This window comes from Mobula hypostoma, chromosome 3 (genome assembly GCF_963921235.1).
Source record: "Mobula hypostoma chromosome 3, sMobHyp1.1, whole genome shotgun sequence".
NCBI classification, from domain to species: domain Eukaryota; kingdom Metazoa; phylum Chordata; class Chondrichthyes; order Myliobatiformes; family Myliobatidae; genus Mobula; species Mobula hypostoma.
Genome location: NC_086099.1, coordinates 160,808,325 through 160,835,981, shown reverse-complemented (window position 1 = coordinate 160,835,981; position 27,657 = coordinate 160,808,325). Strand labels below are relative to the sequence as shown.

The following is a 27,657-nucleotide window of genomic DNA, read 5'->3' as shown; positions in this document are numbered from 1 at the left end:
CTTGCCATCAAACAGAAAACACACTTAAAAAGGACACCACCACCTTTGGTTGAGCCCCTAAAAGCTGCTGCCATTGAGATCTTACTAGAAGTCTACCAAATGTTGTACTGATGCACTAGATAAAAAAAAATTCAGAGCCAATCATAATCTTACATGTTAATACATGGATGGAGTGCTGGACAAAAACATGGCTGGCTCAATGAACCTTACTACTTTCCATTTCAGTTCATACAGCAACAGGTCCAGAAATAAAAGCAATTAATTGGGAATCAACTGAAGACTTGGGAGAACTCATTTGAATCCTCCATTATTTTTCCTGAGCTGAATAACTACATGAGATTACCATGAAATTAAAGTTTGGCATTTACTACTTTCACGTTGTTTTTGACAACAAATATAACAGCCGTCAGGTTAGACATTCATCAACTAGTTATCACCACAAATTATCACAAAATAAACTGCAGGAAAGACTTTGATTGGGAGGACTTTCTGTTTAAAAATGTATTACCATGGTTTTATAACGGCTTCATTATCAATCTTAAATATCTAAATACAATTATACAAATTGCTGGGAATTTGGAATGTTTGGTCTAATAATGGCCATTCCATTAAATTAACATTCATCATGTATGGCAAAAATCACTAGGAGAGTAAAATAAAAATAACAATAAAAATCAATTACTAAAATGTCAATAAATTTCTTGCTCAGAATTAACTCCAAAAATGCTGGCTAGCAAATGAAATTACTTAACCAAAGTATGAACAGCAAATTAAACTGATAGTTATCACATACTTTTATTTGCCTTCAAGTTTAAATTACACTGTTCTACAAAAGCTCAATTATGTAACGATCCAAGAATAAAACAGATAACACTTACTTTTCCTTCAGCTCCTCTGGTGTACCTTTATCTGGGAACATAGATGAAATTGCTTCAAAGATCTTGTCACAAGGCTTTTTTTTCCCTTCATCACATTCTTTAACTATGGACAAAGGAACCAATGATACAAAATTTCATGATGATATTGCTTTAAGTATGGTATAAAATGAGTGATCAACATTAAAAAGCTATTATCATGCTAATGGCAAATCAAAAGTCAAGAAAAAGGACATCATCCAGTTGTGGCTAAAACAAGCTTAATCAAAGCCATAAGGATCCTTTGGCAGAAAATAAACTTCCTCTCTGCTCAAGACAGGTGAATTGACCACAGGGAACAAGGACACGGCAGACCAATTAAATAACTACTTTGGTTCTGTCTTCACTAAGGAGGACATAAATAATCTTCCAGAAATAGTAGGGGACTGAGGGTCCAGTGAGATGGAGGAACTGAGGGAAATACATGTTAGTAGGGAAGTGGTGTTAGGTAAATTGAAGGGATTAAAGGCAGATAAATCCCCAGGGCCAGATGGTCTGCATCCCAGAGTGCTTAAGGAAGTAGCCCAAGAAATAGTGGATGCATTCGTGATAATTTTTCAAAACTCTTTAGATTCTGGATTGGTTCCTGAGGATTGAAGGGTGGCTAATGTAACCCCGCTTGTTAAAAAAGGAGGGAGAGAAACCGGGGAATTATAGACCGGTAAGCCTGACATCGGTGGTGGGGAAAATGCTAGAGTCAGTTATCAAAGTTGTGATAATAGCACATTTGGAAAGCGGTGAAATGATCGGACAAAGTCAGCATGGATTTGTGAAAGGAAAATCATGTCTGACGAATCTCATAGAATTTTTTGAGGATGTAACTAGTAGAGTGGATAGGGGAGAACCAGTGGATGTGGTATATTTGGATTTTCAAAAGGCTTTTGACAAGGTCCCACACAGGAGATTAGTGTGCAAACTTAAAGCACATGGTATTGGGGGTAAGGTATTGATGTGGATAGAGAATTGGTTGGCAGACAGGAAGCAAAGAGTGGGCATAAACGGGACCTTTTCAGAATGGCAGGCAGTGATTAGTGGGGTACCGCAAGGCTCAGTGCTGGGACCCCAGATGTTTACAATATATATTAATGACTTAGACGAGGGAACTAAATGCACCATCTCTAAGTCTGCGGATGACACGAACCTGGGCGGCAGTGTTAGCTGTGAGGAGGATGCTAAGAGGATGCAGGGTGACTTGGATAGGTTAGGTGAGTGGGCAAATTCATGGCAGATGCAATTTAATGTGGATAAATGTGAGGTTATCCACTTTGGTGGCAAAAACAGGAAAACAGATTATCTGAATGGTGGCCGATTAGGAAAAGGGGAGGTGCAACGAGACCTGGGTGTCATTGTACACCAGTCATTGAAAGTGGGCACACAGGTACAGCAGGCGGTGAAAAAGACGAATGGTATGCTGGCATTCATAGCAAGAGCATTCGAGTACAGGAGCAGAGAGGTACTACTGCAGTTGTACAAGGCCTTGGTGAGACCACACCTGGAGTATTGTTTGCAGTTTTGGTCCCCTAATCTGAGGAAAGACATTCTTGCCATCGAGAAAGTACAAAGAAGGCTCACCAGCTTGATTCCTGGGATGGCAGGACTTTCATGTGATGAAAGACTCGATCGACTAGGCTTATACTCACAGGAATTTAGAAGATTGAGGGGGGATCTTATTGAAACGTATAAAATTCTAAAAGGATTGGACAGGCTAGATGTAGGAAGATTGTTCCCAATGTTGGGGAAGTCCAGAACGAGGGGTCACAGTTTGAGGATAAAGGGGAAGCCTTTTAGGACCGAGATGAGGAAAAACTTCTTCACACAGAGAGTGGTGAATCTGTGGAATTCTCTGCCACAGGAAACAGTTGAGGCCAGTTCATTGGCTATATTTAAGAGGGAGTTAGATATGGCCCTTATGGCTAAAGGGATCGGGGGTATGGAGAGAAGGCAGGCACAGGGTTCTAAGTTGGATGATCAGCCATGATCATATTGAATGGTGGTGCAGGCTTGAAGGGCCAAATGGCCTACTCCTGCACCTATTTTCTATGTTTCTATGTTAAGACAACTTATTGTCAAAACTACTTCTTCAGGAATGAAACTTGAGTACCTGAAGCGGAAAGAAACCAGGGAATATTCAAACTTAAAAAATATATCCCATTAAAATAATTGCAGTGAGGAATATTCAAAACCAGACTTTGCCTTGGAAGATATTTCCTCTGACTATCGAAAATTAACCCCACTCTCTTCATATTGCCTGGTTTCATTTGTTACAATTACTTATTAAAATTACTTGATAAAATGCAGTGGAACAGTCAACTGAGTCAGTTTTTTACATATATCCTATTATTCTTTGAGTAAACTGACCAACTTTATTAAACATTAGTTTTATTTATCACATGTACAGTGAAATGAGTTGTTTTGCATCAACAACCAACACAGCTAGAAGATGTACTGGGGTCAGACTGCAAGTGTTACCATGCCTCTGGCACCATCAAAGCATTCCCACAACTTAATAACCCTAACCAGTATGTATTTGGGAATGCAAGTGAAAAACGGAAACACACGCACTTACTTGCAGAAGATATGAGCATTTACACATAGCTGCAAGAATTTCACTGGCATTATGCTAACAGCTATGCTACTACAATGTTTAAAAGACACCTAGACAAGGGTTAAAATTTCCACTTATCTAGATAGCCCATAAACTTTGCTACTATGCCTGCCTCGGCCACTATTTCTGGGAGCTCATTCCAAATACATGCCACCCTTTGTGTGAAAAACTGCCCCGATGCCGCTTTTAATTCTCTCTCTCCTCTGATCTTAATCCTATGCCTACGTGTTTTTAGCAACCGCATCCTAGGGAAAAGGTGCCTCTCATGATCTTATATACCAATACCAGATCACCTCTCAATCTCATTATGCTCCAGGGAATAAAATCTTACTCTATGCTTACTGTCCTTGTAATTCAGGCCCCTAAGTTCAGTTAACATCCTCAAAAACCTCTTCTGTGCTTTTTTTAGTTTAATAAATTTTTTTCCTACAACCGAGTGACCAAAACTGTATTCAAAACCCTAAGCAAGGTCTCACCAACAACATAACTTCCCAACTCCTATACTTAATGTCTCAACTAATGATGGCTAGCGTTCCAATTGCCTTTTTCACTACCCTATCTACCCGAGATGCCAGTTTCAGTGAACTAGCCACTTGCAAATGTGCGAAGAGATTTAGCGCTTGCTCTCCCTATAGGCAGGTACAAATCATTAAAACAAATCTTTCAAGAATTAAAGGGCCCTACAGTACTGGGATGCAACAATATAGATTTACTTAGTTTCTTTAACTGTCAACATTATGCAATATTTTTGCTCCTGTACTTTACTATGTTCCTGAGTTTACCACTAATGCTAATACTAATTCAGAAACAGCAATGTACACACTTACCATCCATATTAATCTCCTGATAATCTTTTCTGGACTCATTGCTTTCTTCTTTGATATCACTTCCATCAGTCTTTTCAGATTTATTCTCCTGATCTTCCTCCTCATCTTCATCTTCCTCTTCATTATCGCTGTACTGGGTCAGTGCATTTACCAGCTCCACAAAGATCTCATCATTGATAAAACCACATTCTACAAGAATGAGAAAACATTACAACAGTTGCATGAGCCAGATGGCACCAATTTAAAGTTCAAATAAAATTATAAAAGAACGTACATGTTACCATATACTGCCTTGAGGTTCATTTTCTTGTAGGCATTTACAGGAATAAAATAATAGAATTTTACAAAAAACTATACATAAACAGACAAACTGACAAACACTAATGTGCAAGACAAACTGTTCTAATAAAAATAATACTGAGAACTTGAGTTGAAAAGAGACCTTGAAAGTAAATCTAAAGGTCATACAATCAGTTCAGAATAATGATGATTGAAGTTATCCACTTCAGTTCAGAAGCTTGATGACTGCATCATTCCAATGGGAGATAATTGTTCCTGAACCTGGTTGAGTGGGGTTAAGGCTTCTGTACTTCTTACCTGATGATTGAAATGTAATAGCTGCTTCTGAACCTGCAAGTATGGGACTGAAAGCTCCTGTATCCCCTTCCCAATGGCAGCAGCAAGAAGAGGGCAGGGGTCTATGATGCGGCTTTCATGTGGCAGTGCTCCTTGTAAACATGGGAAGAGTTTCACCTGTTATATTCAGCACTTTCTGTACTTTTTGCTGTTACTGAGCATTTGTATTTCCATACCAGGCTGTGATGCAACCAGTTAGGATACTCTCCGCAGTTCATCTATGTACGTTTCTACGCAATCTAAGCAAATTTCTAAGAAAATAGAGGTGCAGTCATGCATTATGTGCTGACCTCAGGCCAGAACCTCTGATATGTTGAAGCCAACAAATTTGAAACACTATACAAAAATGTTCCAATGTGCTTCACAAGAGCATTAAACAAACCGAAACACATAAAAATGCCACTTAAGAATTCAAGAGGACAGTTGATTAAATGCTTGGTCGAAGGAGAAATACTTTGAGAAATCACAAGGAGAAAATTCCATGACTTAGTCTTAGCAAATAAAGAAAATGGTGGTAACTAAATATGGAAACCACAAGAGTCTGAATTGAAGGTTGACACAAGGTCAGACTGTGGAGGATCTGGAAACACAAAATAGACTTTATTTTAAACAAATTGAACTGAGAGTTAAGTAAGAGCATTTTATATCAGTAAACATAGAGATGATCAGCAAAGAGATGACTTTATAGAGGGAACAAGAAAGGCCAGTTAGAAATGCATTGTAATAATCAAGTCTGCAGGTTGATGAGCGAGCCTCCAGATGACCATGGACCAACGCTGCTGGAACACAAGCCAGGGCATGATCAGCCCTGGCTGGGTCGCCTGGAGAGTGGCGTCTGTTATTTAAGACCCCCACCACCTGGGCATGCCCTCTTCGCATTGTTAGCTTCAGGAAGGAGATCCAGAAGCCTGAAGGCACACATTCAGCGATTCAGGAACAGCTTCTTCCCCTCTGCAATCTGATTTCAAAATGGACATTGAACCCATGAACACTACTTCACTTTTTATATATATTATTTCTGTTTTGCAATATTTTTAATTTAACCATTTAGTATACACATATACTTACTGTAATTGATTTACTTATTTTTTTCTTTCTATATTATCATGTATTCCAATGCTAAGTTTCTAAATAACTGCTGACGCTAAGTTAACAAATAGCTTGACCGGATTGGTAAGAGGAGCATGTGCTTGGCTGGGAGCTGGCCTCTCAATTCAGTGCTGCCCTCCATTGTTGGACCAGTGGAATGACAGGCTGAATGACCGGCAGCTGTACCATCAATTTTCATGCTGCTCAGGACTTAGACTAATTAAGATTAAGGCATCCGTTAGTCTTGCGAGACCATGGATCTGCACCTGGAAAGTCTTCACTCTCCAGGGCGCAGGCCTGGGCAAGGTTGTATGTATGGAAGACCAGCAGTTGCCAATGCTGCAAGTCTCCCATCTCCACGACACCAATGTTACCCAAGGGAAGGGCATTAGGACTCATACAGCTTGGCACCAGTGTCATTGCAGAGCAATGTGTGATTAAGTGCCTTGCTCAAGGACACAGCACGTTCCCTCGGCTGGGGCTCAAACTCACGACCTTCAGGTCGCTAGTCCAATGCCTTAACCACTTGGCCACATGGCCACACAGGACTTAGACTATGCATGTGTTTTCTTGCATAACTATGTGTTTTTTCCCTCTTTCGCTATTTTGAACGTATGTTTTGCACCTTGGCCTCCAAGGATTGCTGTCTCGTTCGACTGTATCCATCCATGTATGGTTTGAATGATAATTAAATGAGTTGATTTGACGTACCAGTGATAATAAACCTGATTCCAATGTTGAAAGACCTGAAACACCCAATAACCCCAGGTTACATCACTGATGTGTTCCTGTGCATCCTAGGATGTATCGCAGCATGCAGGACTCAAAGGCATGGACAAGAGTTTCAAGAGCAATGACCTATTGTGAGGCCAGATTTGGTGATGATGGCAATGGGGTGGTGTGGTTTTTTAGTGGAAAAAGGCCACTTCTGAAAGGACATATAGAATTTTGGGAAATTTAAGCCAGATGGATACTTCATTAATCCTAAAGGAAATGACAATGTCACAGTAGCATTACAAGTGCCTTGATACACAAATATTAGAAGAGGAGTAAGGAGGAATAAAAAAATAAAATACCTCAGTCTAACAGGAGGGGATCATCACTTCCACGGCTTTAGGTTGACTCATGATGAGGTCATTCTTACCCTTGGCCATTAGGCTCTACATAGTACTCTTTGGAGTAGTGAAGTTGGCTTAGTCTATTACTGAAAGTGTTCCTCTGTCAGCCAAGGTGGCATGCAGAGGGTAAGAAACATTGTCCAGAATTACCAGGATTTTCCATAGGGTCCTTTGTTCTACCACAGCTTCCAATGTGTCCAGTTTGATTCCTATAACAGAGCCAGCATTCTAATCAGTTTATTGAGCCTGTTGGCATCTCCGGTGTTGAAGCCTTTGCCCCAGCACATCACTGCATACAAGGTTGTACTAGCAAAAACAGACTGGTAAAACATGTAAAGGAGAGACCTGCATACTCCAAAGCACCTCATACCCCATACTCTACTAGGAGGGAAACTGAAAATCTGGTTGAATGGTGCCACAACAGCCAATATCTCACTCAACATAAGGAAAATCAGAGTTCAATGAACCAGTCATTAGGAGATCAGAGGTGAAGACTGTGTGGCTGGGTATAGCTCAAATGCCATCTGATGATACAACCATTTATGGCAGCATCTCAGATGGTGATGAAAGGGCACTAGAGAGCAAGATCTACTAACTAGTTGAGTGGTGTCATAGCAACAACCTTGCACTCAGTGCTAGCAAGACTAAACAGCTGATTGTGGACTTTAAAAGGGTAACACGAGGGAACAGAAACCAATCCACAGAGACATCAGAAGTAGAGAGATAAGCTATTTCAAGTTCCTGGGTGTCAATATCTCCAAAGATCTAACCTGGTCACAACATATTGATGCAGCTCTAAAGAAAGCAAGACAGCAGCTACATTTCATTTGGAGTTTGAAGAGATTTGATTTATCACCTGAAACACCCAAAAACGTCTACATATGTACCATGGAGAGCATTTAGACTAGCTGCATCACTGTCTGGTATGGTGGGGTGGGGACTACTGCACAGGATCGAAATTGCAGAAAGTTGTAAAATTAGTTATCTCCATCATGGCTACTAGCCTCTGCAGTATCCAAAACATCTTCAAGGAGCAGTGCCTCAGAAAGGCAGCGTCCATCATTAAGGACTCCTCCCTCCACCACCATGCAGGACATGCCCTCTTCTCATCGTTACCATCAGGAAAGAGGCGCAGAAGCCTGAAGGCTCACACTCAACAATTCAGGAACAACTTCTACCCCTCTCCCATCCAATTTGTAAATGGACATTGAATCCATGAATGCTACCTCACTACTTTTCATTATTTCTGTTTTTGCACTACTTATTTTAACTATTTAATATACACATCTATAATTGCTCTAACTCAGTTTTTTTTAATATTTATCATGTATTGTACTGCTGCTGCAAAGTTAACAGATTTCACTACAAATGATGGTGGTATTAAACCTGATTCTGAAGAGGGTCAGTAACATTAAGTTCCTTGGTGTTATATCGGAGGATCCATCCCGGGACAAACATGCAAATGCCATTATAAACAAGTACTTTTTTCAAAGACTGCGCAGATTTGGCATGTCACTTAAAACTTTCGTGCACAGTGGAGAGTATCCTGACTGGTTGCATCACAGCCTGATATGGAACATCAATGCCCAAGAACAGAAAAGCATACAAAAAGTAGTGTGCGCTGCCCAGTCCAACACAGGCAAAGCCCTTTCACCATTGAGCACATCTACAAAGAGCACTGCCACAAGAAAGCAGCATCTATCAAGGACTTACACCATCCAAGGACATGCTCTCTTCTCACTGCTGCCATTGGGAAGGAGATATAGGAGTCTTAGGTTCCACATCGCCAGGTTCAAGAACAGTTTACCCCTCAACCATCAGGCTCCTGAACCAGCATGATAACTTCACTCCTCTCTACTCTGAACTGATTCCATAACATATGAGCTCACATTCAAGGACCCTACCACTCATGTTCTCAGTATTATTTATGTACTTACTTCTTTTTTGTATTTGCAGTTTTGTCTTCTTTTGCACATTGTCACTTGTCAGTGTTCCTTTCTATGCCCCTCAATTTTATAAACCTCAGCTTCTTCCATTGCAGTGAGAATAAAACCAACCTATCCAATCACTCCCAACTACCACACTCCATTTCAGGCAACACCCTGGTGAAATCTCTTCTGCACTTTCCCATTGTTAATCAGGAAGTCAGGAAACCTCACATTAATGATAATTACATTTACGAAAAATGTACCCAGCTGCAGCTCCTGAGAGTCTGTCAAGGAACTGGTGCAGTTGGATGTGCTAAGGCTCATCCAGGAGGCTGAGATATCATAGGTAAGAGTTTTCGTGAAGTGGTCATACACAAGGTCTAAGCTACTGATAGATGAGTGCCTACCAGGAGAAGCATGGTGAACAGGCAGACAAGGTTCCCCTGCGGTCATTCCTCTCAGAAGCAGGTATAATCCTTTGGATACTATTGGGATGAGTGGAGGAAAATGACCTTCCAGAGGCTAGCAGCAGTAGTCGGGACAGTGGCAATAGGCCCACCTCTAAGGTAAAGATGGAAAGGGTCAAATCAGGCAAAGCAGTGATAGATAGGGGTGCAGAAAGGCATTTCTGTAGCCACAATCAAGATTTCAGGATGGTGTGTTGCTTCCATGATATAAAGATGAAGAGAGTCTTGCAGCAGGTATAGAAAATTCGGAGAGGGGAGGGTGACCAGCCAGAAGTCATGGTCCATAGAAGAACAAATGACATAGGCAGGCGCAGAGATGAGGCCCTGTAAAGTGTCTTTACGGAGCTAGGTAGGAAGTTCAAAAGCAGGATTTTCAGGGTTGTAATCTCAGGATTAGCATTGTACCACATGCTTGCGAGGTAAAAAAAAAATGCATAGTGAAGTTCACGTGGTTAAGACCCTGGTGCAGGAGGGAAAGCTTCAGATTTATGGATCATAGGGTTCTCTTCCACATCAGATGAGATCTGTACAAACAAAACTGCATCTGAACTGAAGAGGAACCAATATCCTCACTCAGAGGTAAGCTAGTACTGTTCAGGAAGGTTTAAACTAGTGGCAAGGGAATAGGAACCACAACAACAAAGCAACAGATGGCAAGATTGAGAGCAAGAAAGATGGTGTAACAAACAAGACTATAAAGAAGGAGCAGACTAATAAATGTGGTGGGACTGATGAGGTGAAATGTGTTTATTTCAAAGCTAGGAGTATTATGAGTAAGGAGGATGAATTTACAGCCTGGAAAATGGAATTACCGTTGTTGCCATTACAAAAACTTGGTTGCGTGAGAGACAGGGCTGGCAGCTGTGTTCCTGAATTTTGTTGTTTTAAACATGATAGAAAGCACCATAAATCAGATGTGGGAGTTGCCTTATAGACAAGGGAGAACACCACAGCAGTATTCATAAGGCATACTACAAGGCTCATCCACAGAGACAACTTACATTGAGCTCAAAAATAAGAAAGGTACAATTATGCTGGGACTGGAGCTACAGCACACCCCACTCCCAATAGTCACAAAGGAGGAACAGATATATAGACAGATTATGGAAAGGTAGAAAAATTACCACAGTTGTCATAGTGAGGACTCATTGATTAGAACTTCCTTACTACAAGAGGCTTAGATGCGACAGGATTTCTTCAGTGCATCCACTGGACTCACCACATACTGTTCTTAGAACGATGTGTAGGGTCCAGTTGGAGAACATACTGGACCCAGAACACAAACAGAAAGCGCTGAAGGAACTCAGTAGGTCATGACCAAGGTCTGGGAAATGACCCAGGCTAAGTGACAGACCCAATAGCAGATGAACATTTTTGGAATAGTGACCACAACTCGTTATGTTTTAAAATAGTTATGAATGAAGATAAAAATCAGATCTTGTGGGAAGGTATGCAGTGTGGGGTGGTAAATTATGATAGAAGCTAGGGGCTGCTAGTTGGGAGCTGCTGCCATCAGACTAGCTAATCATTGTTCAGGATTGGCATGCTCTAGTAAGAAGCAAGAAGAATGGCAAGTTCAGGAACCTTGGATGTCCCAAGAGATCCTAATTGTTTCCAGGACAAAGAAGGAACCATATGCAAGGTTTAGGAACCTAAAATTAGACTGGGCTTTAGCAAATATAAAGATAGCCTAAAATGCTCAAGCAGGCAATTGGGAAGGTCAAATATAGACATAGACTTTAGTACAATATTTCATAAGATACCTCATGGTACATTGAATCAGAAGATTAAGACGTATGAGGTCGAGGTTGAACTGAAACTTGTATTCAAAATTGGTTTGCCCACAGAAAACCGAGTAGTGGGTGGAAGGCTGCTTTCTGGCTGGAGGTCAGATCAATAGTCTTTCCAAAGGATCGGTGCTGGTACCTCTGTTGTTTGTATTATAGATCAATGATATGGATGAAAATGTAGTTGGGTAGATTAGCAAGTTTTTAAATGACACCATAGTTGGTGGAGTTGTGGATAGTTTGAAAGACTATCAAAGAATAAAGTGGGATATATACTAGTTACAGACAAGGGCCAAGAAGAGGCAAATGGAGTTTAATCAGGACAAGTGCAATTTGCTGCTGTTTGGGAAGTAAAATAAATGAGAAAATAAACATTTAATGGTAGACCACTTAACAGTATTAAGGTAAGGGAGGTCTTGGGGCCCCAGTCCATTATTCACTAAAAGTGGATATACAGATGGAAAAGGCAGTTAAGAAGGCATACGACTTACTTGCCTTTGTTATTAGAGGGGCTGGGTACAACAGAAAGTAAGTCATGCTGCAAAAATATAGAACTTTAGTCATATGCAACACAGACAAAGAATTCAGCAGGCGAGACAGCATTTAAGGAAAAGAGTACAATCGACGTTTTGGGCCAAGATCCTTCATTTGGACTGGAGAAGTCAGAGTAACAAAGTAGGGGAGGGGAGGGAGAAACAAAAGGTGATATGTGGGATCCCCCGCCCCCCAGAAGTTTTTGTGTTTTATTGTTTTACAACATCGAATCACAGCGGATTAAATTTGGCTTCTTTTGACACCGATCAACAGAAAAAGACTCTTTCATGTCAAAGTGAAAACATATCTCTACAAAGTGATCTAAATTAATTACAAATATAAAACACAAAATAATTGATTGCATAAGTATTCACCACCATCAAGTCAGTATTTAGTGGATTGAGGTCTGGACTCTGGCTTGGCTACTCCAGGACATTAACTTTGTTGCTTTTAAACCATTCCTGTATAGCTCTGACTTTATGCATGAGTCATTGTCTTGCTGGAAAACAAATCTTCTTCCAAGTTGCAGTTCTCTTGCAGACTGCATCAGGTTTTCCTCCAGAATTTCCTGCATTTTGCTGTATTCATTTTATACTCTACCTTCACAAGCCTTCCAGGGTCTGCTACAGTGAAGCATCCTCACGGCATGATGCAGCCACCACCATGCTGCACTTTAGGAAAAGGGTGTTTTTGATGATGTCCAGTGCATGGCTTACTCCAAACATAGCATTTAGTCTGATGGCCAAAAAGCTTAATTTTGGTTTCATCAGACCATAGAAACTTCTTCCAACTGACTTCAGAGTTTCCCACACGCCTTCTGGCAAACTCTAGCCAAGATTTCACGCCAAGTTTTTTTTCCCCCCAACAGTGGCTTTCTGTTTGCCACTCTCCCATAAAGCTGTGACCTGAAGTACCTAGGCAACAGTTGTTGAGGACAGCCTGTTCTGGGTAGATGTACAGCTATGTCATATTCTTTCCATTTCTTGATGACTGACTTAACTGAACTCCAAGATTTTCAGTGACTTGGAAATTTTCTTGTATCCATCTCCTGTCTTGTACCTTTGAATGACTTTTTCGCAGAGTTGCCTGGAGTGTTCTTTTGTCTTGATGGTGTAGTTTTTGCCAGGATACAAACTCACCAGCAGTTGGACCTTCAAGATACTTGTGTATTTTAACCACTATCAACTGAAACACCTTGACTACACATGGTGACCTCTATTTAACTAATTATGTGACTTTGAAAACCAACTGACTGTACCAGTGATGATTTGGTGTGCAATGTTAAAGAGGGTGCATATTTATGCCATCAATTATTTTGTGTTCAAAACATGTAATTAATTTAGATTACTTTGGAGATATTTGTTTTTACTTTGTCACGAAACAGTCTTTTTCTGTTAATCAGTGTCAAAAAAAACCCAAATTAAATCCACTGTGATGCAATGTTGTAAAACAATAAACCAAGAAAACTTCTAAAGGAGGTGAATACTTTCTATAGGTACTGCATTAAAGGAAAAGTTGGACAAACTTGGGTTGTTCTCTCCATCTCTTCCAACCCCTTTCAGCTGAAGGGAGACCTGATAGAGGTTTCTAAAAGTATGAGAGACATAGATAGAGTAGATTGTCAGAATCTTTTCCCTGGATTAGAAAGGTCAAATACCAGAGGACATGCTTCTAAAGTTTGGAGGAGTAGTGGGCTCAGGGAACTTTTTTTGGTAACACAGAATGGTAGGTGCCTGAAATAGGTTAACAGGGGTATTAGTGGAAGCTGGCAGTTTGGTGGAGTGCAAGGGGTTTTAAAAATAATACCAATATGAAGGGAATGGACAAAGGGTATGCAGGAAGGCGACATTTAGTATGAACTAGCATCAAATTCACCTGCCCAGTGCTAAACTGCTCTGCGTGAGAAAAGCAAGGTCAGTGATGGAAAGGCTAACACCTTCAAAGGATCTATCCTGAGCCCAACTCATTGATGCAACCATAAAGAAAGCACGCCAATGTCTATACTTCATTCCGAGTTTGAAGAGATTTCGTATGTCACCAAGGCGCTAACATATTTATTCAGATCTATGATGCAGAGCATTCTGCCTGCTGATATGGAGGCTCCAATGTACGCAATCGAAAAGAGACTGCAGATGGTTGTAGACTCAGTTAGTTCCAACATGGGCACAAACCTCCCCATCATCAAAACATCTACAAAAGTTGCCACCTTAAGAATGCGGCGCAATCATTGAAGACCCTCATCCCGAGGGTATGTCCAAAACCCAGGCCCCAGTACCTTCCTCTGCAACTGGATCCTTCACTTCCTCATTGGGAAACTTCAGGCAGAGCAGATAGGAAATAACATCTCCACCTTGCTGACAATGAACTCTGGCATACTTCAAGGATCCCACTGCTCTTCTTTTTCTACAGCGTGACTACGTATCTCTCAAGCACCATCTATAAATTTGCCAATTACACAACTACTGCTGGCAGAAATTCAGATGGTAACGAGGAGGCATACAGGAGTGAGATAGATCAGCTGGTTGAGCAGTGTCAAAGCAATAACCTTGCACTCAATGCCAGTAAGATCAAGAAAATGATTGTGATTTTCCGGAAAGGGAAGTCGAAGGAACACATGCCAGTCCTCAGCAAGGGATCAGCAGTGGAAAAGATGAGCAGTTTCAAGTTCCTGAACATCTCTGAAGATCTGTCCTGGACACAACATTGATGCAATTACAAAGAAGGCACAACAGTAGCTACATTTCATTAGGAGTTTAAGGAGACTTGGTATATCACTAAAAACTTGTGCAAATTTCTACCAAAGAACCGTGGAGAGCATTCTGACTGGTTCCATCACCAGTTGGTATGGCCTCCTCCTTCCGCCTGCGGACATGTAAGACACAGCGTCTTTCTGTCTGCCTTTAATTTCTCCCTTTCCCGACTTAAACTTTGAAATTTTAACTTTATTCAGTCAGATCTTTCAAAGTGATAATTATAGTTATGGCTACCTTGAGAAGCACTAAAAGGAATCCCGATACAGGTAATGGTAAATCTAAAAAAGCTGACGAAGCTTCTGAAGAGCCAGCCTGGGTTAATAGATTAGAGACTCAAATGAGCTCTATTGTCGCTGAACTAACTCAACTAAAAGAAAGTCTTCTCCCTTCAGAGGAAAAAATTAATTCTTTGAGCTTGGATCTTAAAGAAGTAACTTGCAATGCGGCCGATATTTCTTCTCGTCTGGAAAAGGCTCAACGACGAGTTGCTGATTTGGAAGCTCGATCTCATCAGAACAATATTCAAATTGTTGGATTGAAAGAGAAATCAGAATCTGCCGACATACTGGACTATTTCGCCAAAATGTTTCAATCTCTATTTCCTGAGGCATTTTCACAATTGTCCGACATTGAAATAGCTCATAGGATTGGAATTTCAATTTCGGGACAAGGTAAAAACAGACGTGTTATTGTGCGTTTCCTTCGTATTCAAGACAAAGACCGTATTATTAAACTGGCAAGAAAACAAAGACTATTTGAATTTCAAGGCTCTGAGATTCATTTCTTTCAAGATTTTCCGCGTGAAATTGTTCAGAAACGTTCTGGATTCGCGGCCGCACTGCGAATGGCCTTTCAAAAGCAGATGCATCCCTTTCTTCTGTATCCAGCTAAATTAAGGCCTTTCACTAAAGACTCTGGGGTTCGTATCTTTGAGGATCCAGCCGATGCAGTGCATTTTATTAATTCTCCCCCAGATGAGTCTGAAGCCTGAAGTTTAAAAGACTTACAGTTATTCGATCGTTTCACGATACAAGGAATGATGAGATTGGAAGAATTGAGAAGTACAGAAAGTCTTGGTATTAAAAAGTACCTTTACCTTTGAAAGACTGGTTTGGATGGTTTTAATTTTAGAAGATATCTCATGGGATCTGTTGGAAGACTGTAGAAATGTTAAACCATTTAGAATTTCTTTTTGTTTGCTACATCTAAGAATTAATCGTTTTTTTTGTGCTTTGTTTTTGTTAAGAACTTCTAACTCACTATTCGGTTTTTTTTTACGTTTTATAGATAGATGTAATGAGTTAAAAATGGTGATGTTTTCTCTTCTGTGCAACCATTTCAAGAATTTGTTTTGGAAGTGTTTTTTCATATCTAATGTTATGAAGGTTACTTTCTAAATTGAAGGTAATTTCTGTTAGCTGTTTTTTCTAATTTAATTGTAATGAGTTGTATGTCGACTGTAATGAGTTGTATACTTGGGAGAGGGAGACAGATTACCTTTTTTCATCTGTACCTTTTATTTAGGCAGGTGGATTTCAGAATTGCTTCTTATGCATTCCTTGGGGCTTGCGTCGATTGATATTGACTTATTCCTGGGCTTTGTAGGTTGGATGGGTTCTTTTCTTTTTTTAAAATTTCTATTTTTTATTCCCATTATGGATTCTGGAGCATACGCAAATTGTTATCATTGTTGCTTATCACCGCCATTCACGACAACCTTATCCTGACACGCATTTGTTTTCTTTAGATATAAAGTTTCATGATGTTATTTAAACAGTTAAATGTTTTCAGTTGGAATGCCCGTGGTTGGAATCATCCTATTAAGCATAAGAAAACATTTAAAATTATTAATCGATTCCAACCTGATATAATTTTTGCACAAGAGACACATGTCAGGTTATCTGATAAAAATCAATTTTTTTTTTAATTTTGGAAGGGCCCTCAGATTCACGCAAACTCTTAAAGTAAAATTAGGGTTGTTTCCATTTTTATTGATTCTAATATTCCCTTTAATCAGGAGGATATTATATCTGATAATAATGATAGATTTTTGATTGTTAAAGGAACAATTTAAAATAAGAAAAAGGTTTTGGTTAATATATATGGACCAAATGCTGATGATTCTTCATTTTTTAAAAGATATTTTCGCTCTATTACCTGATTTAAATGAATCAATGTTATTAATGGGTGGATATTTTAATACTTGCTTAAATCCCTTATTAGATAAATCATCATCTAGACATCAACTCCCTAATCGCTCTGCATCACTTATTAATTCCTTTTTAATTGAAGTCTGGAGACATATGCATCCTACTGATAGAGAATATTCCTTTTTTTCACATGTTCATAATAAATATTCAAGAATCGACTATTTTATAGCCAACCCTTAACTTATATTTAATGTTCAGAAATATGAATATGATGCAATTGTTATTTCTGATCATGCTCCTTTAAATTTAATACTTGATTTGAAAGATGTTGTTTCTACAAGACTACCTTGGCATTTTCCAGAACATTTGTTACAAAGTTCAGATTTTGATGAGTTTATTGAAACTCAGATAAAAGAGTTTTTCTCTTTAATAATAAAGGAAACATCTCAAAGTTAGTAATTTGGGATACGTTAAAAGCTTATTTACATGGTCAGATTATTTCTTATTTAGCTAAGTTGAAGAAACAGACAAGAATGGAATTAGATAAAATTGCTAAACAAATTAAAGAATTAGATAATATCAACACAATCTTTCCAAATCTTGATTTGTTTAAAAAAAGAGTGGAATTACCATCACAATATAATTTATTAACTTATCCTACTGAAGGATATTTGCTTAAATGAAAAAGTCAGTTTTATATTTTTGGGGATAAAAATAATAGGCTTTTAGCTTCCCAATTGAGGGCTGCTAAAGATAAAAGACAAATTTTAAAGATTTGTAAAGACAATGGAGATATATTAAGTAATTATGAAGACATTAATAATATTTTTCAGGCTTTTTATTCCGATCTTTATAAATCTCAGTTTCCTGCAGATCCCTCCAAAATGAAGGCTTTTTCATATAAGATTAAATTTCCTCAAATTACTGCTGAAGATCAACAGACCCTTGATGCTCCAATTGTTGAACATGAAATTCAGAAAACTATATGGTCAATGCAATCAGGTAAAACTCCTGGACTCGATGGCTATTCGGTACGGTTTTACAAAAAATTTCAAAATTTACTTTCTCCATACCTTTGGAAATATTTCACAAATCTTCTGAGAAAGGTAATTTACCTTCTTTTTAGGAAACTTCTGTTTCTTTAATCCTTAAGAAAGATAAAGATCCTACTGAATGCTCATCTTATAGACCTATTTCACTATTAAATGTGGATGCTAAAGTAAGATAATAGCTAACCGTTTGGTAAAGACTTTATCTAAAATTATCTCTATGGATCAAACAGGCTTTATTAGAGGCCGCTATTCTTTTTCTAATGTTCGGAGATTGATGAACATTACATATTCACCATTATCCAAAACACCCCAATGTGTTATTTCTCTGGATGCAGAAAAGGCACTTGACAGCGTTGAATGGACTTATTTGTTTAATGTATTAGAGCGATTTGGCTTTGGTAATAATTTTAATAAGTGGATTCAAATAATCTATAAGAACCCTATCACTACCGTTATTACTAATAATCTTAGGTGTCCCTTTTATTCACTTTCATGAGGTACTCGACAATGGTTTCCATTAAGTCCTTTATTATTTAATCTCGTACTGAAGCCTTTGGCTATAACAATTCGTGAAGCTAAAAACATTCATGGTATTTCTATAAATGGGACCATACATAAGATCTCTCTTTATGCAAATGATCTTCTGGTTTATATCTCGAATCCTGAAGAATCTATTCCTAATCTTTTGGAATTATTAAATGATTTTGGAAAATTTTCAGGATATAATCTTAATTTAAATATAAGTGAACTGTTCCCTTTAAATGTTCCTGTTTTTATATATAATGATATTCCATTTAGAATTGTGAATTCTTTTAAATATTTGCGTATTATCATTACAAAAAAATAAGGATCTTTATAAAGCTAATGTAGTTTCTTTATTGGACTCTATGAAATAATTATTTTCTAGATGGAATCCTCTTACACTTTCTTTAATAGGTCGTATTCATGCCCTGAAAATGATGATTTTACCTAGATTTTTATATATTTTTCAAAATATACCCATTTTTCTAACTAAAAAATTGAATCTACTATTTCGTCCTTTATTTGGAATAATAAAAAACCAAGAGTTAACAAGTTTCATTTACAAAAATCCAAAAAAGACGGTGGACTCGTGCTACCCAATTTAAGGTTGTATTATTGGGCTGTTAATATTCGACAACTATGTTTTTGATTATATTGGCTCAATAAGAGCCAAAAACCAGCTTGGATTGATTTGGAATTTAAAGCTATTAATCAATTTTATTTAACTTCATTATTAGGAGCTTCATTACCTTTACAGCTTGCTAGAATTTCCAATTTAAATCTCTACCGTTATTAAATAGTCCTTACGGATTTGGTTTCAGTTTCGCAACTCTTTTAATTTTAAACAATTTAAATTGTCTAGCCCTGTATTTCGAAATTTGCTATTTAAACCTTCAATTACTGATCCCATTTTTCTTTTATGGAGAAAGGGGATCTGTTCTTTTGCAGATTTATTCAGTGATGGTCGATTGATGACGTTTGAAGAGTTAATTAGCAAATATTCTCTCTCTCATACACATTTCTTGCAATAATTTCAGGTTAGACATTTTTTACAAAAATATGTTTCTACGTTTCCATATATGCAAGAATCTGATTTGTTGGATACTATTTTGAATATGAATCCTTTAGTGAGCGGTTCCATTGGTAGAATTTATAATTTACTTTTACTACAAAAAGATAACCTCTCACTAAAGATTAAACAAGATTGGGAGAGAGAACTTAATATGACTTTTGTTAATGAAGATTGGTTGCGAGTTCTGAAAATGGTTAATTCTTCTTCGATATGTGCCAATCATTGTTTAATTCAATTTAAAATTGTTCACCGCTATTATTTAACAAAGGGAGAGGCTATCCAAAATATTTCCCAATGTAGATAATTATTGTGATAGGTGCAAAAAATAAAGTAGCTATTTTGTCACATATGTTCTGGTCATGTTCCTCATTGAAATCTTTATTTTCTACAATTTCTAAAGCTTTGAAAATAAATTTACAACCTAATACATTGACTGTTCTATTTGGAATAGTTCCACATCATATACAGGGCATTTCATTTTCAAACCAACATGTAATTGCATTCGTTACATTGTTGGCAAGAAGAGCTATTTTATTGAAGTGGAAAGATACCTCTGCTCCTACAGTAATTCAATGGTTTTCCCAAGTAATGTTATGTCTTAGTTTGGAAAAAATTAGAAGTAGAACTTCTGATCCCCGATTCGATTTTGAGAGAAGGTAGGGCTCTTTTGCCAAATATTATTCTTTCTTCATCTATTTCATATATACACACACACATATATATATCTGTGTGTGTGTGTGTGTGTGTGTGTGTGTATATATAAAAAAATTGTAAGACGTATTGCTCCGGGAGTTGGTTCCTAATGTTTTTTTTTCTTTTTTTTTTGTTTTGTAGTTAATGGGTTTTTTTTTCAGTTAGTTGGGGTTCTCTTGTTTCCCTCTTTTTCTTATATAATTTTTTTTCATTAGCATATACAAGTTTTTTTCTTCAGCTTTATTAATTATATATATATATACTAATTTGCTGAACTTTTGTATTTTATAGCTGTAGAAGATTATAGATCAATAAAATATTTTAAAAATGAAATGAAACCATTTGGTATGGAGGGGCCACTGCACAGGAGTGGAATAAACTCTACCAGCTCCATCATGGGCAGTATCCCATGACGACAGCATTGACGACATCCTCAAAAAGGTGGCATCCATCCTTAAGGACCCCCATCACCCAGGGCATGCCCTCTTCTCATTGCTACCATTGAGGACATACAGGAACCTGAAGACACACACCCAACATTTCAGGAACAGCTTCTTCCCCTCCGCCATCAGATTTCTGAATGGACAATGAATGCATGAACAATATCTTGTACTGCTATTTTGTACTATTTATTTACTTCTTATTGTCTAGTAATTTTGCATTGTACTGCTGCCGGAAAGCAAAATTGATGACATATGATTTTGAGAGAAAGCAACAATTTCAAAGGACAGATAATTTGTGCTGCTTTTAAATGACAAGAGCGATAATAGAATGTTTGAAAGAGTCTCTAAGAACAAAACACTAACATCCTTAAAAAGTGGCCCGAAAGAGAACTTGGGGATACAGTAGATTAATGGGAATAAGAACAAACCAAAGTTGCAGGCAGTATACGGAGAGATAAGGAGGATACAAATTTTGGACAAGGGTTCCGGCAAACAATTTTAAATTAGCCTAGTGGTCTGAGAAAGGGAAACTAGGAAAGGTAAAAGATGGATGCTTTCAACCTGGAAGATGAAGAATTTCATGACTTCACTATTTTTGTTATTGGAGCTAGAAAAATGCTGCACATCACAAATAAATCCCTGGATATCTAGAGAAATTACTGCAATGAATGTTGTTGGATGTTTTACCTGTAATTATTGCTTTACAAATCACACTGCGAGAGGCATGATGTCAGTTGCAGATTTTAAGCCCTATGGATACTCCAAATGTTCCTGCATTCCTTGCTTTGAAAATCCAAAAAGTAGCATGGCAGAAATAAGATCGCAAAATGGACCTTATTCTGAAGTAGCAGATAGAAAATCTTACCTCTGTCACCATGTACCTTTCCATCGTAGTTTTTTATGAGCTCTTCAATGAAAGTCCCATCTTGATCCAAGATTTCATCACCCATGTAAGGAATGTTATGTAGAACAGTTTCATCTTCCACCTTAAATTTAAGAGAAAGTTCCTTTGGTACAAGTGTAAAAGAGTATACCAAACATCGCCATCAACCTTGCACTTCTAATTAGTGCAAGGTTCAGACAACTATTACATTTTTTGTGTACTATCCCCCCATTGTCATTGAATACCCATTAAGTTTAAAAGACTTAGGAAAGTGTGACTTGTATGTAGTTCACTAAACCAAAAATTACTACTAGTCCAACATACTGCCTAGAAAGTAAACATCTTTCATTGGCAACAGACACTAGCCAAGTTTTTTTTTCTGCTTCTTTAATTCTATCATGTTTGTTACAAAATTTAGCTTACATGAAAATTTTCAATCACTATTAATTACTGTAAAAACTAGCACTTAAACTTAACGTTTCGGGATAAAAACAGGATTAAATATTCTCATCCCACCCTTCCCCCCCACCCAAATAAGAATAAAATTTGTGAATGCATTCCAAAAGGAAATTGTAAAAAGATTACTCACATGTCTGGATCACATACCATGAAATTTTGCTGAAGAGGAGACCAGGAATACATAACTGGGATAGAGGCCACTGCATTTAAAGTCTTAAGGGGAATAATCTGCTTTGGAAACTCAGGGAATCCACTCTCCACAGCACACTGGAAATAAAGAAAATATGAGTTACTAAATTATTGTTTGAATTGAGCCAACAGTGCATTCTAAAGCCAAGAAAGCAAATTTTCTAAAGAGAGGATAATGTCATTAGGGATCTGAGCAGGAGTATTTCCACCCCGCGCACCCATCCCCAGGGTAAAATCTGCAACAAGGGACTGATGTAGACAGCACCTGGCAGTTTAAAAAAGTATCCAGACAAGCACTTGAATTGCCAAACACTGATTGTTACTGACAGCACTGGATTAAATGGCGTTAGAGTAGGTAGGTGCTTAACGGTCATTATAATCATGGTGGGTTGAAGTTCTATTTCAGTACTTCATGCCCCTATATAATATGTGTATGCATATGCAGTGTGAAACTTACAATTGTTCTCGTGCAGCAAAGTTTGAATTTTTGATGTGCAATTTTTAGAGTTTGATACATTTTTGCCATAAGGCCTGGTGCCATTGCTCTTTATTTGTTGCATTTGCTATAATAGCAACCAGCTGCATGATATGCTTGTGTTTTCACCATGTTGCACAACTAAGGGATTTAAAGAAAGCACTTCTAAAAGGAGTTTGAAAATATTCTACTGAGGCTTACGATAAAAAATAATTCTAGTTTATAATTAGAAAGGTTTATTTCAAGATTATTGATAGAAAAAGTTAAATTTAAATAAGACTCTTTCAAATAAATTGAGAAATATAAAATGTTTCCCTTTAATGGTCCTCCCAAAGTAGATCAGTTCATATTTTACAGGATTAAGTTCCACCTGCCATTGCTCTGCCCATTTAACCAAATGATCAATATTAACATGCAGTCCAAGACTACCTTCCTCACTATTAACACCACCAATTTTCATACCAAACTTCTAAACATTCAAACAAATAGATCCGGTCATAAATGTTTTCTAACTCTTTTTAATAAACATTTTTCACACTATTGTTTACATTGAAAAATCATGATTTGGCTGGCCCTGCTTTCACCTGTGACTTTGTATTTGGGTTGAACATGATTTTTTTTTTAAAGTTTGAATTCATCTGTTTAAGACAAATTACAAAGATATGGTATTTAACCAGTTTGATCTATGATGTTTAAACCACAACAACTACAATCCATTAAGACCAAGGACCCAGATTTAAAGTGATGAACAAGAGAGACAGCAATGTGAGAGAAAAATATAGCTTCGATCTTGAGTTCAGTTCTTATAAGGAGTGACTCTGCTTTTAACAGCCAGAGCTTAAATAAAAAGGGAGGGAAATCATAGCTCTTGAGGGAAAGAGTAACACAGGACTAATTATAGTGCACAACAGAGGCAACAATGTTATAATTCTAAATAAAAATATCAGGAAAAAGTTATTTGACAACTCATATCTGCTCCCCTATTCTGAAGATCAAAGTTGCTCTTACCTCAGCATCATTTTCCTATACTAATTCCATTTCCTTTCAGTAACTCTAGAATATTTCAACTTCCTTCCAACAATATGTTAATTCTTAACATCTCAACTAAAATTACCACTTTCAATCCATAAACATGTCACTTTAACCTTTATTTTTCACTGATTTGTACAGTAGTGTTTTCCATTAGTCTATCTGTTACATTATATCCGATTTTGTGCATCTCTGGTATCCTGCAACTTCAGTTGTTTACACAATCCACTGTGCCCTACAAACTACATAACAATTAAAAGTAACTGATAAGCTGGAATTGGCTTGCAAGACAAACAGTACTGCCTCTGGTGGCCTACGTCATCTTGCAAATTATGAAGAAATGATTTAATCTTTACCCAAATAAACAGCAGCCTCTGCCATATAGTAAAAGCTACTAAGAGAAAGGCATATTAATTTATAGCATATTTGTATTTATTGCAGAAACCCACAATAGCTTATACGGTTTTACAGTTCTTGTTCCAAAATGTGTGTGAAAAAAGGCAAACAGAATGTAGCAGCCAAATAAGAAACACAAGGAAAGGAGAAAGAAAGACTACTGTGGCAAAGCATTCGCAGATGATCAAATGGCATTATTGTACTGGAAGAGATAACGTTCAGGCATTATAGCTGTACACCCAATTTGTTATTGTGTTAATTTTAATGATATGTTAACATGTTTAACTTTATAGAGTTGAAATGCTTTGGAAGTGTGATAAAGACATGGTTCAAACAGCACAAAGCCATTCTCCAAACACTTTGGATAAATTTGGTATGAAAAGTGTACTGTATTACAAGAATAACACTTCAGGAATACTTTAATGGGCACAAAGCAATAAATAAATACTCCCTCTAATGTTACAGCAAAGAATAACATATCTATTTACACATTTAACTTTGCTAATACTTTGACGCTAGTACTTTAATATCAGTTTATCTGAAAAATTCTAAAATATTTTAAAGTACACACATAGCAATACTTAGAATAAAGGAGTCAGAATTACTTGAAATTAGCCAACTGTCCCTATTTAGCAATTTAACAGCACTATTTGTTTCATAATTAGAATCAAGTATGACATAAAAAGAGATCAATTCATTGGCTGTGAAGAAATATATGCAACTAAATATACAATAGCTTTCTACAGAAAAATAGCATTTAAAGAGTCAAACAATCACTAACAAGCTAAAATGATTACCAAATATCCTTTACCCTTTCTTATAAATATATTATACCTCTCTTGTACCACGCATTGTGCTCACTGTCATAATGTGAACAGGTTGGATCCTGTGCTGCTTCCAATCCTGATTCAATATTTCTGTCTTTTCTTTGATTTTCTGCCGATTTGCGCTGAACATGCTCTACGAAGAAAACCAAGGAGTTCATTTTAATTCCATATATATGGATCCAGACCACTAATGAAACTTGAAAAATGCATAATCCTTAACATTACATGCATCCGTCTCATTGCAACTTAGTTAATGGAAAAATAGATAACACACAAAAAGAAAGCATCATTTAAAAAAAGTATTGAACGCGAAGATAACATGCTTGCAAGAAAAATGTAATTCAGAACAAATCCAGCTCCATGGAATCTAATCTAAAGCCAGAAAATAGCCGAAAACATTCCACAAATCAGCCAGCAACTGCTTAGAAAAAGGGCTAATGCTTCAGTTTGGTAATTTTTTTTAATCACAACTGAAATCTAGTTCACATTACTAAATTTCAGAATTGTGTTTTCCAAATCATTTCTTAACCCCAAGTACTAAATTTGGTATAAAATAGACTGTAATCCAATATTTTCAATACATCTCCAAATCTGGCAACATCCATATCACAACTTTCTTTACTACTTCTTCATAGTCCAGATGAGTGGAATTGCCTTGATCGTCTATGTACATGAAGCAGCAGAATTTTATTTCAATAGCTTTCCTTCCAGCACCTTCATCACCCACACATGAACACTCCCCAAACACGATTCTGGGTCACCTTATATTTCTCCTCCACTTGATAGTGTTAAGTGAAGTCAACTCCATTTTAAATTCAGCCCTAGACTGTGAGCAATATTGACACATGGTATTCAGTTCCTTGTTACACATTTACTTACAGGGCTGAGGATATCACAGGCTGAATATATTGCCCATCCTCAGTTAACTCTAAACTGAGAAAATCATTGGGGAGGAACCACGTAGGCAAATCTAAAATCACATACAGGCCAGATGAAGTAAGAGTGATAGATTTCCTTTCCCAAAGCACCAAGTTTCTTTTAAAAAAAAAACTTGGAAAATAATGAGGCTCAACAGCCATAGTGGGCAGCTTATGTAGGAGAAGGAAAAATCTCATTTTAAACCTCCACAACCTTGTGGCTATAGCCATTCTTGGGGAGGGCCTCAGGAGTCAACAACGGGGAAAAATCCAGAGCAGGAATCCCTAAGGCAGTTCAATGTTGACTGGCAACTCCTGATAAACTGTAATTGTTTGCCATTCCTTTGCATTCATCAGCTGCTTGGAGAGGGGGAACCTGCTGCATGGGCAACAGCTTCCTCCCCGTATTGTAGTGTCCTAGTTTTGGTACCGGCTTGCATAGCCACATAAACAGCTAGGATGCAATATCCATGATTGACCCTAGCTGACAGAGGGGGCCCTCACAGATCACTTGGAAAATCAGAAGGGAGACATTTGGCTCTTTAAACCAAAGCCATTCAGTTTGATCATGGCTGATGCTTTACCTCAATACTATATTAGTTTTCTTTCATCATGCATCCTGATGCCTGCTGCACCTAGAAACTCATATCCTTAAATATATATAGAGCCTCCAGAATTTTCCATGTTAAGACAGTTCCTGAGGTTCACCGGCTTCCAAGGAAGAAATTTCTCCTCAGTTCGAAGCATCATACCCAGTATCCTGTGATTGTGTCACTGGTTCCAGCTAGGAAAAAATAACCTTCCTATCATACCCTTTAATATTTTTTGGTTAGTCCTGCTCTCAGTCTGAAAGGCCAAGTTAATCTAACCTCCTCTTATATAATACACTCATATTCCAAATCTCAGGCTGGAAGACTTTTCTTGCACTCCTTTCTGAAGGAAGATCAAAATTGCATGTAATATTCCAGCTGTGGTCTCATGCTCTTGAACAACTGTAGCAATAAATCCTTGCTCTTGTACTCAAAATCTCGAGATGAAAGGCAAAATACCATTTGCCTACTAACTTACTTGTTTCAGCTACCTACTTTTTTTTTGGTGAAAGGTAGACAAAGATAGCATTGGCATCAACATTAGTGTCATTTAAATACCATCCCGCCTTGCTTTGCTAACAGAATCCATTCATCCATGTCTTACTGCATCTACTATGTTCCTGCACGTTTACTCAACTCATCTGAAAATCTTTCTACAGCTTCTTTGCGTTCTCAACAAACCAACATACAATCCACGTCACCAGCAAACTTAGCTATTTTAAATTAGGTGCACCCATCCAAATCTTTGATATTTATTGTAAATACCTATGAAAACATGGAATTATAAAGTACACTTTATGAAGTAGATTTGCTCAATATTGCAAGTTCAAATGTATTTTAAGTACTGTTTTGGAGATTAAATAGGAAATTATGCATTAGTTTCACTCAGTTTGCTGGATCTGGAACATTACCTGAAAAAGGTGGGGAAAATGATACCATAAATTTTAAACTTGAATTGAGATAAATAATACAGTTATGACTTTAACAGGATTAAAGACAAAGCACTGGACCTTGGGTCCAAGAAAGCGTTCCTTTAATGAGTCAAAAATGCCATAATCCTTTCCTATGTGGTTTCTGATATTCAGCCAAGTTAAAGAAAAAAACTGCAGCTTAAACATTAAGAATTTGAGTTCAGCAATTTTAGTTGAGCCACAGTAAAAGGTTTGCTAAGGTTAGACACTTTAATCTCGAAGCATGTGAATTTATCAATAACTAGTTTCCAATTGCTATTTTTCATACTTCAGTTATACAAGTCCATTCATTAAGATAATAAACTGAACTATACAAATGCATATTTTTTTT

General features: G+C 37.5%; 1 protein-coding gene across 3 annotated transcripts in view; it reads right to left on the bottom strand.

Annotated features, from left to right (window-relative positions):
- Positions 1-27,657, bottom strand: part of ezh2 (enhancer of zeste 2 polycomb repressive complex 2 subunit) — a 144,623-nt gene that overhangs the window by 66,209 nt on the left and 50,757 nt on the right. For all 3 annotated transcript variants that reach the window (XM_063044000.1, XM_063044003.1, XM_063044001.1), the window contains exons 3-7: positions 24,856-24,981; positions 22,080-22,199; positions 21,456-21,576; positions 4,347-4,535; positions 879-981 (exon numbers count right to left, since the gene is read on the bottom strand). In XM_063044000.1, the coding sequence (XP_062900070.1) occupies positions 879-981; positions 4,347-4,535; positions 21,456-21,576; positions 22,080-22,199; positions 24,856-24,981 (659 nt within the window). The remainder of the gene's footprint in view (positions 1-878; positions 982-4,346; positions 4,536-21,455; positions 21,577-22,079; positions 22,200-24,855; positions 24,982-27,657) is intronic.